The sequence below is a fragment of the Ochotona princeps genome, chromosome 28 (assembly GCF_030435755.1).
Source record: "Ochotona princeps isolate mOchPri1 chromosome 28, mOchPri1.hap1, whole genome shotgun sequence".
Lineage (NCBI taxonomy): Eukaryota > Metazoa > Chordata > Mammalia > Lagomorpha > Ochotonidae > Ochotona > Ochotona princeps.
In genome coordinates this window covers 21240864-21254891 of record NC_080859.1, presented here as the reverse complement: position 1 = coordinate 21254891, position 14028 = coordinate 21240864, and the positions used below count along the sequence as shown (strand labels likewise).

Sequence of the window (14028 nt, the reverse complement as noted above, 5' to 3'; positions counted from 1 at the left end):
GCAGTGCTTTCCCAGGCCATAAGCAGGGAGCTGATGCAGAAACAGAGCAGCTTGGACATGAACCCATGCCTGTGTGGGAAGCCAGCGTCACACATGGCAATGGCTTAACCCTGCCGTGCCACAATGTCGGCTCCATATCTTTACTTTAAAAATGGGAATTTTAAAGGTTTGAGTCCTGTTTGGTCATTGTGTTCTGTGATTGCCTTTCCCGCAGCAGGAAACATGGAATTGAAAGGGCTGTAAGGTGTGTGTGTGGGGGGGGGGCTTGTCCTGGGAGCAGGTTGTTTTCCTTCTGTTTGAAGGACCATCTTTGTGTGATCTAGTTTATAATGGGAAAAGAATGTTTTACCATGTTCTGTAACAGATGCAGCCTTTTGTGGACCAGTGAACGAATGAGGTGTATCTTAGTTAGGAAATGTCGCAAGGCTGACATTATTTTGTTACGCTAACCTATCCTGTCTTTGTCAATCTGATAATAGTCCATCTAAAATCCGTCTCACTAACACTAGTTGATGTGAGCTGTATGAATTCATGATGGAGTAGGAGGAAGCTTTGGGGAGAGTCTGTGCCCACGTCTGACATTGGTTGCATCTGAGTGCACCTTCCTGTGTGGTGTGCTTGCACACTTTTGATCAGTAGTACATAGTTGAAGGTTTTGGATCTAGTTCCTTATAAAGGACAGTAATGGCAGTGTTGTTTTCAGCTGCACTGTTACTGAAATCTTGGTGGAATAAGTACTTTTTTGAAACTTGTGTGATTGGAGAAATGACTGCTTTTTCTGTATTTCTTTACCTAGGTAATGGAACTTACTAGATCTGAGAGTTTATGTCATGAGAACTCATTCTTCATCCATGACGCATTAATACGAACGCCACTGAATGCTTTCAGCAAACCAAGCCCGTCAGGTGTCCAGCAGGATGCCACTTACCCCCCAAGTATATCGCATTTCGACTTGACCAGGACTTGCGAAAATCAAGCAGATCACAAGACAGATGATCTTCCTCTCCTGGATGTCAATCACGAACTGTGGGCTGCTGCTGGGTGCTGTCAACAGGTACCTCCTCCCCATGAACGCAGCACGGATTCTTGTACAAATGGTAATTAACGCTTTACACATCGTCTGTGTCATTTCCTGGAGGATTTGTTTTTCTGAGTGGTGGCTCTGGAATAGAGCATGTCCGGGTGCACCCTAGGCTCAGGAAAGATGGGTGCCGCTGGATTGGGGTGTGTGGCCTAAACAGAATGGGGGAATTCTGGAGTCTCCCTTCAGCTGCCCTATTAGCGTAGGGCATGGAGAAGCCACCAAATGCAGGAGCCAGCCAGGTTTTTTTCGGTGTGTAGGTAGAATAATAGAGTCCCCTTAGAGGTGAAGCAACTTGGTATTCTTCCCTACTGCAGAGCTTGCTCCATCCTGATACACATATCCCCCTGCTCTCAGAAATGAAAGATATGGACACCATGTGTGGTGAGGTTTTATTGTCTATCAGGGCAATTTCCTGTAACCTTAGTGTAATCTTCTGTACAGCTATTAAACACCCACAACGAAACTGTTAACATCATTTGTCACCGTGAAAAAAGATGTTGTCCCGGCGTAAGTACCTCGTAATAACGCAATTCGCTAATCCCATTATGGCATCTGCCAAGTGCAAAGGAGAGGCAGCTCGAGTTACCAGCGCCACATGTATCCAAATGATTGAAATCCACCTCTAGTATAGATTGTTTTCTGTGGGATATGGAATAGGGAATGAGAAAAACTTGAAACCTTTCTACCAAAAAACAGATGGCATGCAGTGGGATAAACAAATGGCGTGGAATAAATCATTGACAGTGAAATGTGATAGGAACGTAAAACGAGTGGGGGTTCCGAGACCTTCAGGGTTGGCCCCGGAGCTCGTTCCTGCTCCATACCTGTTCTTAGTGGGTTGGGTGGGAGGACTACTTTTCAGCAACAGAAGTTTTGATGCTGCGTTAGTTCTCCCAAGTACGTGGTCATCAGCCCGTGCAGGTTTTGTGCAGGTTGCCTTCCTGCTGGTGGGAACAATGTGGGTTTTTAGTTGGGGCTGTTCCCTCATTGGCACCCCTCACCGTTGTAACACCCTGACTTGTACAAGCACCGGGGAGAACTCAGTGGTTCTTACAGGAATCGTGTCAAATGTCCTTCAAGACAGAAGAAACCAATGCAACAGAATAGTTTCGTTTTTTAAAATGTGGCAAACAAGGCAAAGCGTTATTTGCCCACGTTGGTTTGGAGACTAGATTGTAGAATACTTTCTGGGAGCCCGGCTGCTGTGCTGTGTGGATCCTCAGTTTGCTGTGCACTGGCCTCCGCGCCGTCTTGTCAGCATTGTTTTGTGCCCTGGCTTTGGTAGACTTCAAAAACTCGGTTTGAGTTAAACCACATTCAGCCTTTGTTTAAAAGAATTCCTCTTTTGGCTTTTTCTTTCTTTCTTTTTTTTTTTTTTTTTTTTTTGAGTCTCTGCTATCTTTTTTTTTTTTTTTCTGTTGACTTGTGCTTCAAAGTGGAAAGTTTTTAAATGTCTGGCAGCCTACATACAGTAGATAGAAAATGTACCGAGCAAATAAACAATGATTACATACTGAACCCGTCTAGCCACATGTGAGGAATTTGACATCCCCAAGGGAAATGTGGAGAAAATGCACTTCTTAGGCTTGAGAAATTGTATGTCCAGTGTAGGCCTAGGGTACTCAGGGCGTTGATGGGAGGCAGGAGGACCACCTTTGACCTAAATCCCTCAGGAACATCCTGGTGTGTATGAGTAGGGATTAGACCAGAAATTCTGTGTGCATTGTTAACCATGGGATTTTTTTTTTTTTTTGCAACTGGTCAAAAAAAAAAAAACCCTATTTATGTGTATTTAAGCATGATAAGCAGTTTCTAGAGGAAAGAAAGTAAAACCAGTGGATAAGGCAGTACAAGGGAACTGAACAAAACTGGAAATGTATTTGAAAGGCAGTTACAGGGAGGGAGTAGGGGAGGAAGGAAGGGTGGGAAGGAGGCAGAGGGAGATATCTTCCATCCCTTGGTATGCTTCCTACATGACTGCAACAGCCAGAGCTGAGCCAAGCTAAAGCAAGGAGCTAGGAGCTTTATCTTGGTCTTCCATGTGCTTGCAGCAGCCTAAGTGCTTGGACTGTCTTCTGCTGCATTCCCAGGCGCATGAGCAGCGAGCTGGATCTGAAGTAGAGCACCTGGAATTCAAATCAGTACCCAAGTGGAATGCCAGAGTAGCAGGCAGTGGCTGGATATGCCACAAATATCAGATACACATTCTTAAGGGAGTCGCCGGAGCCCAGTGAAGTTGTTGGACCTCTTGCAGGCATTTTGTAGCTCTGACCCTTAAAGAATGGCTCATCATTGGCTCTTAGTGGGGGTCTTAGCTGAGCTCCAGGAGTGCTCTGCACACCTCCTCTTGGCTGGTGGTGAGCTGGAGGAGAAGGCCCCAGGGTGTACTGGGCACTCAGTTGATGGACTGCGGTCAGCGACGGTGTGGTGTGGCCTCCTGCTTTTCTGTCTTGCCATGAGTCTTTGGGTGAATAGTCATCAGTGACCGCTGTTGAGGACGCTACAGCTCACAGTACTCTGGCTGACAACATTGCCTCCCCTGTTCTGGGCCAGGAGTTTTATTAAATATATGTTTAACTCTAATTTAATGAGGGCTGTGGTGGTCATTTTGTCATGAGACTGAAGTCAGCTGTCTCAGGTGACAGTGTAAGGAACAGTTTATTGTTTTGTCTGGGTCAGTACTGTGCATGTGGGACCATCTCTGATCAGTGGAAATGCAACATGAAATCCAGGATCACCGAAGCCAGTGGAAAGCATTGCTTGTAGTCAAGCTCTCAAATGCATTTGGACGTTACTTAGTTCTATGATTTGGGTATTAGTTGGACGTTGAGTGTTCCTTATAGGTTCTGTCTTGAAAGTCTTAGATCACCGGTGGTAGGAGCGTGTAAAGTTAATCTCCTTTCACTGGTTAGTGGTGGACTCTTTGGGAACTGATTGGCCTGGAGGAGGCTGTTAAGGTGGTGCGTCTTGATTTCTAAGAGGTCACGGAGACATAGCCATGAACTCTTGCTTGCTGTGTAATTGCCCTGTGTATCTCAGGACCCCATCAGCTAGCACACCCTGACTGGTTGCCTCACTAGGTGGGCCTTGATTGTCCACTATGAGCCTCCCGAACCTGGAGCCCAGAAAAGCCTTTCCCCGTTTTAAGGTTAACTTCTCTCGCTGTAGCTGATAAATGGTTGACGAATACACATAGATGGGGATTTGATTGGTTCAGTCTAACCTCATCAGACTTGTTAATGAGTGATTGGGATGCCTTTTTTTAAAAGATTTTTTTTTTTATTGGAAAGGTAGACTTAGAGAGAGAAGGATATGTAGAGAGAAAGATCTTTCATCCACTGATTCAGTCCCCGAGAGGCCACCATGGCTGGAGCTGAACTGATCCAAAGCCAGGAGCCAGGAGCTTCTTCCAAGTCTCCCACGCAGGTGCAGGGCCTCAAGGTTTTGGGCCGTCCTCTATTGCTTTCTCAGGCTACAAGCAGGGAGCTGCATGGAAAGCAGAGTAACCTGGACATGAACCCATACGAGATCCCGTGTTTGCTAGGCAAGGATTTAGCCACTGAGCCACCGTGCCAGGCCCAGGATTCGTTTTTTAATAGCTCTACTGCAGCTACTGGCACCGGAGATGATCTAACCTTTATCAGATTTCAGGAACTGTGCTGAAGCTTCCCCTGGTGAAACCTTTGAATCCTGGAGGGCACTGAGATGGCAGTATTGTTATCTTCATTATGGAGAGGGAGGTAGGATACGCAGGGGTTAAGGTGCAAGGTCACCAAGGCTGGTAAGGGGCCAGGCAGGAACTGAACCTGGGAAGATGAGTCCCAGAGTCTGTACACTCAGTCATTACCATGTAAGTGGTTGCTTTCTAGAAAGTTGTGTTGAGTTGTACTTTGTAAGGAAGCTAATACTGATTTTCACATATAATTCAGGCTTTTCCAGAGCCGGGTGGGATGTTTGTGATGAGGTCACATTCAGGGTGTTAACTTTTTCTCCTCCCACTCCAGTTGTTTTAATCTTGTCCCTGGGCACCTACTTGTGAGTGGGCCAGATAACTGAAGAGACATGAGCATCTTCAGACTTCATCCATACTCTTTTTTTTTTTTAAAGATTTTTAAAATTTTTATTGCAAAGTCAGATATAGAGAGAGGAAGATCTTCTGTCTGATGATTCACTCCCCAAGTGACTGCAACAGTTGGTGCTGCGCTGATCTGAAGCTAGAAGCCAGGAGCTCCTCTGGGTCTCCCACGTGGGTGCAGGGTCCCAAGGCTTTGGGCCGTACTCCACTGCTTTCCCAGGCCACAAGCAGGGAGCTGGATGGGAAGTGGAGCTGCCGGGATTAGAACCGGCGCCCATATGGGATCCCAGCGCATTCAAGGCAAGGACTTTAGCCGCTAGGCCACCACCCCGGGCCCCATCAATACTCCTAAGCCTCACTTTATGCACCATAAAACATGTTTTCCTATGATATTTTAGGTCCTCACTCTAGTCTAGTGATAATCCCATACTTTTCATAAATATTTTCTAAGGCAGCACCATAAACTTGATTGTTCTGTCATGACCAAAGTTATTGGATGTTTGGACATTAAATTCAAATTAGTATTTGGCTTTATTTGTAGAGTGGGCCTTTGATTTATGGTACTAAATATGAAATATTTTGAGTCTCGTTTTTTCATTTGTTTTTATCTATGACCCAGTATCTGCAGGTTACCCAAAAATCACTTCTCAGTGCAGAAAAAGCAGTATGACTTCATTATGCATACGATCAAACTGAAATCAAGAGCCAAAATCCATGTGTTGGACATAGAAATATTGAAAATAAGAGAGCAACTTTATTAAGTTTGGATTCCAGAAGACTGTTTGCTTTAACTGCATAATAGAATTTTGGTACCCAGAACAATACTTCAAAATTCATAGTATTGTATTCAGATAATCTTATCTTGGTAATTAAAAAAAATAGGAGACAGCTGTATTGAATTTCCAATGACAAGTTTTTGATATCAGGCAAGAAAGCAGAACATTTCCGAATGAGTAGCTATGCTATAATTAATATTTTTAGGTAACAGCCTTTAAGAAGGAAGACTCATAATTTCTAATGTTTTTAAAATATTCTGTAACTCAGAAATTGGCACCTTATTTTTATAACCTGTGTGGGAAGATGCTCTACCGGATACCTCTGGGCAGTTTCCCATACAGCCGAAATTGGCATTAGCTACCGTAAGCTCCAGGCATGGAGCTGTGTTTGAAGAGATCTGTTCCCACACAGCTCTGCAGAACAGGAAACCCAGGATCAAAGCGCCGGGTTCTTCCTTTTAAAAATATTTGCTTCCTTTTATTATTTATTTATTTCAAACAGCAGAGGCAGAAAGACAAAGAAAAAGTCATAGGGACCGAGAGAGAGAGAGAAAGTGATCTTCCATGTGTTGGTTCACTCCACCATAGGTCTGCCGCCGCTGGCCGTGTTGAGGCCCAAGGCAGGAGGCCAGAGCCCTTGAGTCTTTCAGGTGGCTGGCAGGGGCCCAGCTATGGGAGTTGCCTCTCCTGTCTTCCGTGGTATACACTGCAAGAAGCTGAGGTCAGCAGAGCCAAATGTGCACCTAGCACCCTGAGATAGGGCGTGGGCATCCCAAGTCATGCTTCAGCTGCTGTGCCAAATACCTACCACCAGGCTGGTTCCTTTGTGGCTCCCCCTCCATGGCTTACATTCTGGTGTGTTCCACGTGCTGGGGTCCAGAGCTCTCTGAAGGAGACGTGAATGCACTAGGACCTGCTCAGTGATCTCACTGCATATGATGACCTCCTTCAAAGGCTTGGTTGCCCTGCTCTCTCTGGGGTTTTCAATGTTTAGGACTTTGGTTATGAATTTTGATTAGGGCAACAATTCAGGGCTTAGCAGGGAATAAAATGATTGTTTTTCTCTACAGTCTTAGATAGCATGTGAACCTTAACTTTTTAAAGACTAGTAGAAAAACAGCTGTTCATGTTGCAGTTTTTTAGGCTCAGAGAATTTCCCCTTTGGCCGTCCTCCTCCCTCGTTTCTCTGCGCTGTTTCCCATCTATTACAACAGTAGCAGAGTGTTTTAACAGCAGTTGCAAGTCCATCATTCTAACATTTTTAAATGTCCCAAAGTTGAATAATGATTAAATGTTAATTTTTTCTTGGTTAGGAAAGTGAGTTAAGCTTTATTAAAAAAATAGATAAGTAAAATTTTGTTGTTACTTAAGTCGATGTCAATACATAGAAATCAAGGCGGAAAATAGGCATTGCATTAGTTCATTTCCTACTTAGATGGCCTACACAAGACATTTAGGCTGTCAGTCCATGCTGAAGCTTTGATTAAAGGCTTTAGTAATTTTGCACTTTCCATGTGATTGGGAAAAATATTAGATGCCTATATTTTGGGTTGCCTAAATGAAACCGAAGTTGAAGGGTTGGAAACATTCATTACAGTATCAAATTATTATCCAGATAAATCTGTAGGAGTCTAAAGGAGTCAAAATTGGAAAATCATTGAGCAACTCTTTTTGCTCACGTGCTATCACTGTGATATTTGAAAGGAAATTGTGATATTCCTTGCTCCTGGTACTATCTATCCTGACAAAAGTATAACAAGTGAGGCCCAAGGGCCTAGTGTTAATCTTTCTTATCAGTAAATGTAGACGGTTGACTTCAGCCTTTTGCAGAATTTGTACCAGGGGAAGGAAACATGACATTTGCTTGTAGAGCCTGGTGAGCCACGAGTGCCGGCTGCCAACTTCCTGATTGCATATTCTCTGGGGGCAGGTTGGCTGTGTGAGCCAACTGGGCCAGGGCCATCCCGCTGTAGCACACAGAGCCCAGTACACAGCAGGAGAGCAAAACCAGCAGGTGGGTGGATTCCAAGGCAGCCAGCCAGCCATGTGGCTGCCTGTTCATCCTGCCCCAGGCTCCGGTCTGGTTTGGACAAGCTGCTGAAGTGCGAGTCCACTTAGAATGAATACTTCCACGGGTTAGGTCTGACTTCGGGTCATCATAAAAAAAAGGAGGGGTGGAGGAGGAGTGAGGGGAGAAAAAAAAGATGTGCACATATGCATACCCACATATGCATATGGTCTGTAGGCTGCGTGTTTTATCTTTCTAGAGTGGTGCAGTTTTGTTCTCAAAGTGATTAAGGACTATTGTGCAGGAAAGTAGTTTGTAACCATTTATGAGCCAATCGTACCTGAAGTGCAAGGTTTGCTCCCATCAGTTACAGTGACTTGTAAGGCTTGGATCCAACCCTGACAAAGGAGGTTCCAGTCTCTCTGTGTTTCAGAGTGTTGCAGCCAGCTTTTCCCTCCTGTCCTTCAACTATGGACATTCCATTGCTAGGGTTTGCCTAAAACATGGTAGATCCAGTCTAGTCCCAGTGCTTCATCTTTGCCCAAGAAGACTGTGACCCTGTGATTTAGACAATAGTCACCTTGTTTCTGGAAGGATCTTTACAGTTAAACATTTTGGTCTTTGTGGGGGCCGTCAGGTCTTTGTGCAAGTAGTCAATACTGCCATTGTAGCTTGGAAGAAGCCACTGACAATATGGGAAAATGAGCTCAGCTATGTTCCAAGAACTCTTATACAAACAAGTGAGTGTAGTTTGCCTGCCTCAGAGATGGTTTCTAAACTGGTTTTCCTTCTGCTCAAGTTAAAAAGCAATGAAGGTCATACTTCCCCTGGTTTGTTCATCTAAGTTAATTCACCTCAGAGTGAATTAAATAATTAATAGTGTAGTAATAGGAGAACTTGTATCATGAAAAGAAAATCTGAATTCTCAGGGGAGGACTACCTCAACCTATGATGCTGACAAAGAGTCAGGAACAGACGCTGGGTTTGTTGCTGGAGCCCTGCATACAGTGTCAGGGTTTCCTGCACCATGGAATAAAGAACTGCGTTCACCCGTTCTGAGGTGGACTTGTGTCAGGGTTGGCTGGTCGGTCATGTGTCTCACGCTGTCCCTGGTGGTCCCGAAGCAGCTTCCTTCCCTGCAGAGTTGTGCTTGATGGGATGTTGCAGGGTAACCTCACTCCCTGACTCCTCCTCCTGCTGTCATGGAAGCCCAAGTTGCATTACGGTCCCATGTGAAAGTCTTACCAGGCTTTTGGAAAGATGCCTAGTATACCCTGTAGATCCAGTGACCAGCAGCTTCCACCCCACACTCTGCAAAAAAGCTCATTCTAACAGAGGTGGCTGGCCTATTGAAATCAAAGTGTTCTGTCCATGTTGTTAGAAAGCCAATAGTTAAATTGTGATCAAAAAATGTAGCTGTGAATCAAGATTTGGTTTTTCCCTCCCAGAATGGAAATAATCAGGATGAAAAGAGTAGTTGCCGTTCTGTATTTGCCTTGAGGTAGCATTGGCTGGTGTGTGATCAGAGCAGTACCTGAGAGGTGGCATTGTGCCCAGCTTGTAGTTTCCCACTACTGTCTAGAGTGGAATTGATTGCACTGGTCAGCTACATTTTTAGAACAAATGTTGGTTATGCCAATGACAAGACTAAACATCTCAAATTGAGATGCAGAGCTTCCATATCTCCAGACCAGCCATTCCTTGCTGGTTGCTTTATAAATATGTAAAGACACCCAGAAAAAATTGCTGATTAAATGTTGGTGCCCTGAGTGCATTGTCTTACTAGACAAGCATCCAACAGGAGAATGCTGGTATAAACTACTTCTCGCTTAAAATTGAAAACTTCCCTTCCAGTGTGTAGCCTTAAGTCTGTTTTTGAGTTTGATTATCCTCAGTCAGTTTATCTTTGCTAGTCCTGAATATACTAATAAAAGTCGAAGTCATGATTTGGGATCCCCAGGAAGCATCTCTTGTTAGCACTTAAAATTGGCCTGAATTATGTGTGATCACCTAAATAATGTATCGGAAGCCCTTCCCCTCCCCCGCTGGAGAGCAAGCTTTCTGGGAATGGAGCAATTCATGTCTCCTAGTTAATTGCTCTGTCCTAAGCACCCACCAACATTTGGCATGCCATGAAAAATACTGGGGTCTTAAGTGAAGGAATCGATACTCTTCCGTAGAAGTGGAGGTGGCTGGGAACTTGACCCATACTCTTTGCGGAGGTCTTGAGGATGTTGAAGAAAAGATGCCAGAGCTATAGGTGTGATAGAGCTTATTGGACAGGCAAGATCAGTGTCTTGGGCTGGCTGTCTGGACTGGGAGGGCAAAGAGTGTGGGGTTCAACATTTTTCATAAGCTAAGTGTGAGTTAGATGGTCTTCTGAAGATGTGTAGGTAACTGCAAGATTATTTCCATTTAAAATTTTACTGGAATCTTATAGCAGACTTGAAAAATTGCAGACTTTTTTGTCACAAAGGTTGAGATATAAAGCTGTTTGGGAATGTACAGTACCATGTACTGGTTTGGTATTCCTTATACAGCTCTCGAAGGATCTTGCCATGTGTGTTGTTGGAAACACAACACTGCACACGTAGCCCACCATATGGCCATTTGTAGCAAATGAAAACTTAAAATTCCAAATATGTTTTCCATAAAATGCTTTAAGCTAGTGTAAACTTGTAGAAATGAATCAATCACTGTCATTTAGGAAGATGACACCTAAATGATTTACTGCTTAATCCTTTATGTCAGCAACATCTAGTGAGCTTACCTGGTCACCTGGGTAGTTCTCTTTGAGCCATAAAGTAGCTTGAACACAGTAAGTTGGATGAAGGTGGCTAGCTCAACATCACCGAAATATTTTGCTACAGCCTTTTTTTTTCTGCTAGATCCCATTTAGCCATCCTTAGTGTCTTGTCGGGTAAAACTGAGTATTTGTTTAGTTGAATACACTGCTGGAATGTGAACCAGTCTCCCTGGCATGATCTTCTACCGGTCTGTCTTAAAATGTTGCCTGAAATATCTCATGTTTATTCTAACAACCTTAAAATTAAGCATGCTGGCATCTTAAGTAACACATCCCTTTGCTTTGCCCTGGAATAGAGACTAGAACTCAATCCCGTTCTGAGCTGGTCACTTCTCAGAAGCAACTTGAGCTCAGGCCCTGGGCTGGAAAATAAATAAAGAAGCCTGGCCCTTGATTTGACCCACAGGGATATTCATTTGCTGTGATAAATCACTGTGGAGGTTCTTTGGGTAAGGAGCCAATGCGTCCATTCTGTTTCTGAATAAGATACTCGTTTTAATTCCATTTGAAATGTTAATGCTTGGTTTGAGAGTTTACCTAAGGGAAAAATGTAGGTCTTCAAAGACTCACGTTATGCAGGAAAAGGACTCAGTCCCTCATGGACAATTTCATAGCAAGAAACTCAGAACTTCATTATTTTCATGGTGTGTCTTTTTCCATAGCTCTCCTTGTACAAATTTTTATTACACTACAGCTTTTTCTACAAGGTAACACGGTGGATGTTTGTCTTAAATATAAAATATTTGGATCATCCACTGGAAATACAGGAGGTGCTGCTTCTCCAATGGATTGGGGCCATTTTTGAAGGAATAGTACAGTAGAGCTTGGGAAGAAAGAAACATTTATAAGCTAAACATTGGCGGTGTTTTAATTTTCTTTAATGACCTGCTTCCTATTGCTGATCTTGGCACCCTTTGCAATGATTTGTAATCAATTAATCATGTAGAATGTTGTAACACTGCAGTAAAGACATGGCGCTCTAAGAGTCTCATAAATTCACCAGAATCAAAAAGCAGGAATTGTGTATTCCACAACCTCTTTATGCCAAGCCAGGAGTGAGGAGGTGGTTTTAGGTTAGATTTCTAGTGGGTCCACAGAAGCCCCTGGGCTTTCTGGGGTATTCTAAATTTTGAGATTCCCTTTTCTCAAAGATGGTTTGAACCTTTCCTGGGCTCTCAGATTAGGAAACAATAAATGTTAGCCTCATCTGATTTTTTTTTAAAGATTTATTATTATTGGAAAGCCGGATATACAGAGAGGAAGATCTTCCGTCCGATGATTCACTCCCCAAGTGAGCCGCAACGGGCCGGTGCGCGCCGATCCAAAGCCGGGAACCAGGAAACTCTTCCGGGTCTCCCATGCGGGTACAGGGTCCCAATGCATTGGGCCGTCCTCAACTGCTTTCCCAGGTCACAAGCAGGGAGCTGGATGGGAAGCAGAGCTGCGGGGATTAGAACCGGCGCCCATATGGGATCCTGGGGCATTCAAGATGAGGACTTTAGCTGCTAGGCCACGCCGCTGGGCCCAGCCTCATCTGATTTTCACACCGATCCTTTGGACTGGAGGAATTCTCTATTCTTCTGGATTCTCAAAGAAGACTATGGTCTTTGTTTTGCCCTGAATTGGGAGCTGTCAAGCTCAACTGCAAGAGGCCGTATTTCAGGGAAGTCTTGGTGTGGATGATTCAGAAAGGAAGCATGTTTCCATCCGGGAATACACTGACATTTGCTAAAGACAGATGGCGCAGTATGATGTTGGAAGTCAGGGAGAATTCACGTACTCGGCTTTGCCAGAAGCTTCTGGGATCTGTGTGCTCAGGATCTTAAGCTTATGTATTTTGAATTTCAAGATGTGTCTCCCCAGTTAACTGTTCAGCTATAATGGAATTTTTTTCTAATTTTAGCTTAGCGAAGATCGAACAATTTAATATTCCTACAATGACATAAGCCTAAACCTTTTGATGGATTGTATATTGTGTTATCTTTATACATTCGCTCATGGTTCTATTTTTAACATGTTCTTATATCAAGAATATGAAAATTTTATATATATATATATATATTCCATCTTATTAAACTCAGACTGTCTTTAGAGAAAGCGAAGGTGTTCAAAGCCATCTTGCATCCAGTGAGCAGGTTAAATTCTTGGAACCTCCTGAGCTGACTCCTCTCTGAATGTTGTACTCTTTTTAATTCGTTGTTCATTGATCCAGATTGGCATGGTAGACACAAGCAGAAGTCATATTTTTAGATGCTTGATATTTCAGTTCAGCAGTCTATGTTAGAGCCCTGAAATATATCTGTGAAGTTTCGCAAATGCAAATTACCTTTCATTGGCATGTAGGTTGGAGGAAAAAAAAAATGTCATGAACATGTTGGCCAAAATGTGATGGTCTGTTAGTCAGCATGCGGCAAGGAGGCTGCATTTCGCACTCAGCCTGCTGTGTGAAGAAGTGCAGTTCGCACACTGAGTCTCCCTCAGGGCCGGACCTGGAGCCATGTCCACCTGTGAGGGAATATACTGGGACTGTGAAGGGGGCCCTGTGGTTAACCTTCTTCCAGAATGCTCTGCTCAACTACCGGCCTTATTTGTTTTTTTAAACATTTGAAATTATTTTTAGCTGAACAAGCAGTCTGAGGTGAGACCTTATGGAAAAGCAGATATGGAGTTGTTCTTTCTGAGTGCTGTCTGGTCCTGGCTGGCTGTCATTTACTGTAATGATCCCAGGGCCCACAGCCAAAAGCTGAGCTGTGTGAGCTGGGAGCAAAGTACTCAGAAACCTCACATGACAGGTCTCCTCCTCAGAGAAGCTATTAGTGGTTGTTGGGAGAAGATAGAAGGAAGTTTTTTCGAATCTTGCTGCCAGTAAATTAAAGTATTTCATCATCAGGTTTGTCAGATAAGAGATGCAGGCATGGAGACGTGGCAGGTGCATTTGTCAGATTCCATCTCTTGGGACTACTTCGCATCTTCAGTCTTTCACTCCTCCTTCATTAGGTAGGAACATGATGAAGATCTTCTTGTAAATCAAGGTGATCGTAAGGGTAAAGCATGCATTTTCCTAAAATATATGACTTCTGGTGGTAGTTGCTTTTAGTTTTTTAAGAGAGCATTACTTTACCTTGAGGATGTACTGGTCAGGAAAATTGTGGACAGTGTGTTTCCTGAGGGCTTGTTTAAATGACCGAGGAAACACCCAGAAAAAAAGAGACACACCAGGATAGAAACCCAATTAGCAATTATCACCTTTGATCAAAATGACCAGAAAGAAAGTCAGAC

At 43.8% G+C, this 14028-nt stretch overlaps 1 protein-coding gene across 1 annotated transcript in view; it reads left to right on the top strand.

Moving 5' to 3' along the window:
* ARHGEF28 (Rho guanine nucleotide exchange factor 28) overlaps positions 1 to 14028 on the top strand; it is a 251694-nt gene that overhangs the window by 223433 nt on the left and 14233 nt on the right. Inside the window, 1 exon segment of the mRNA XM_058656335.1 lies at positions 797 to 1097. Within this exon segment, the coding sequence (XP_058512318.1) occupies positions 797 to 1097 (301 nt within the window).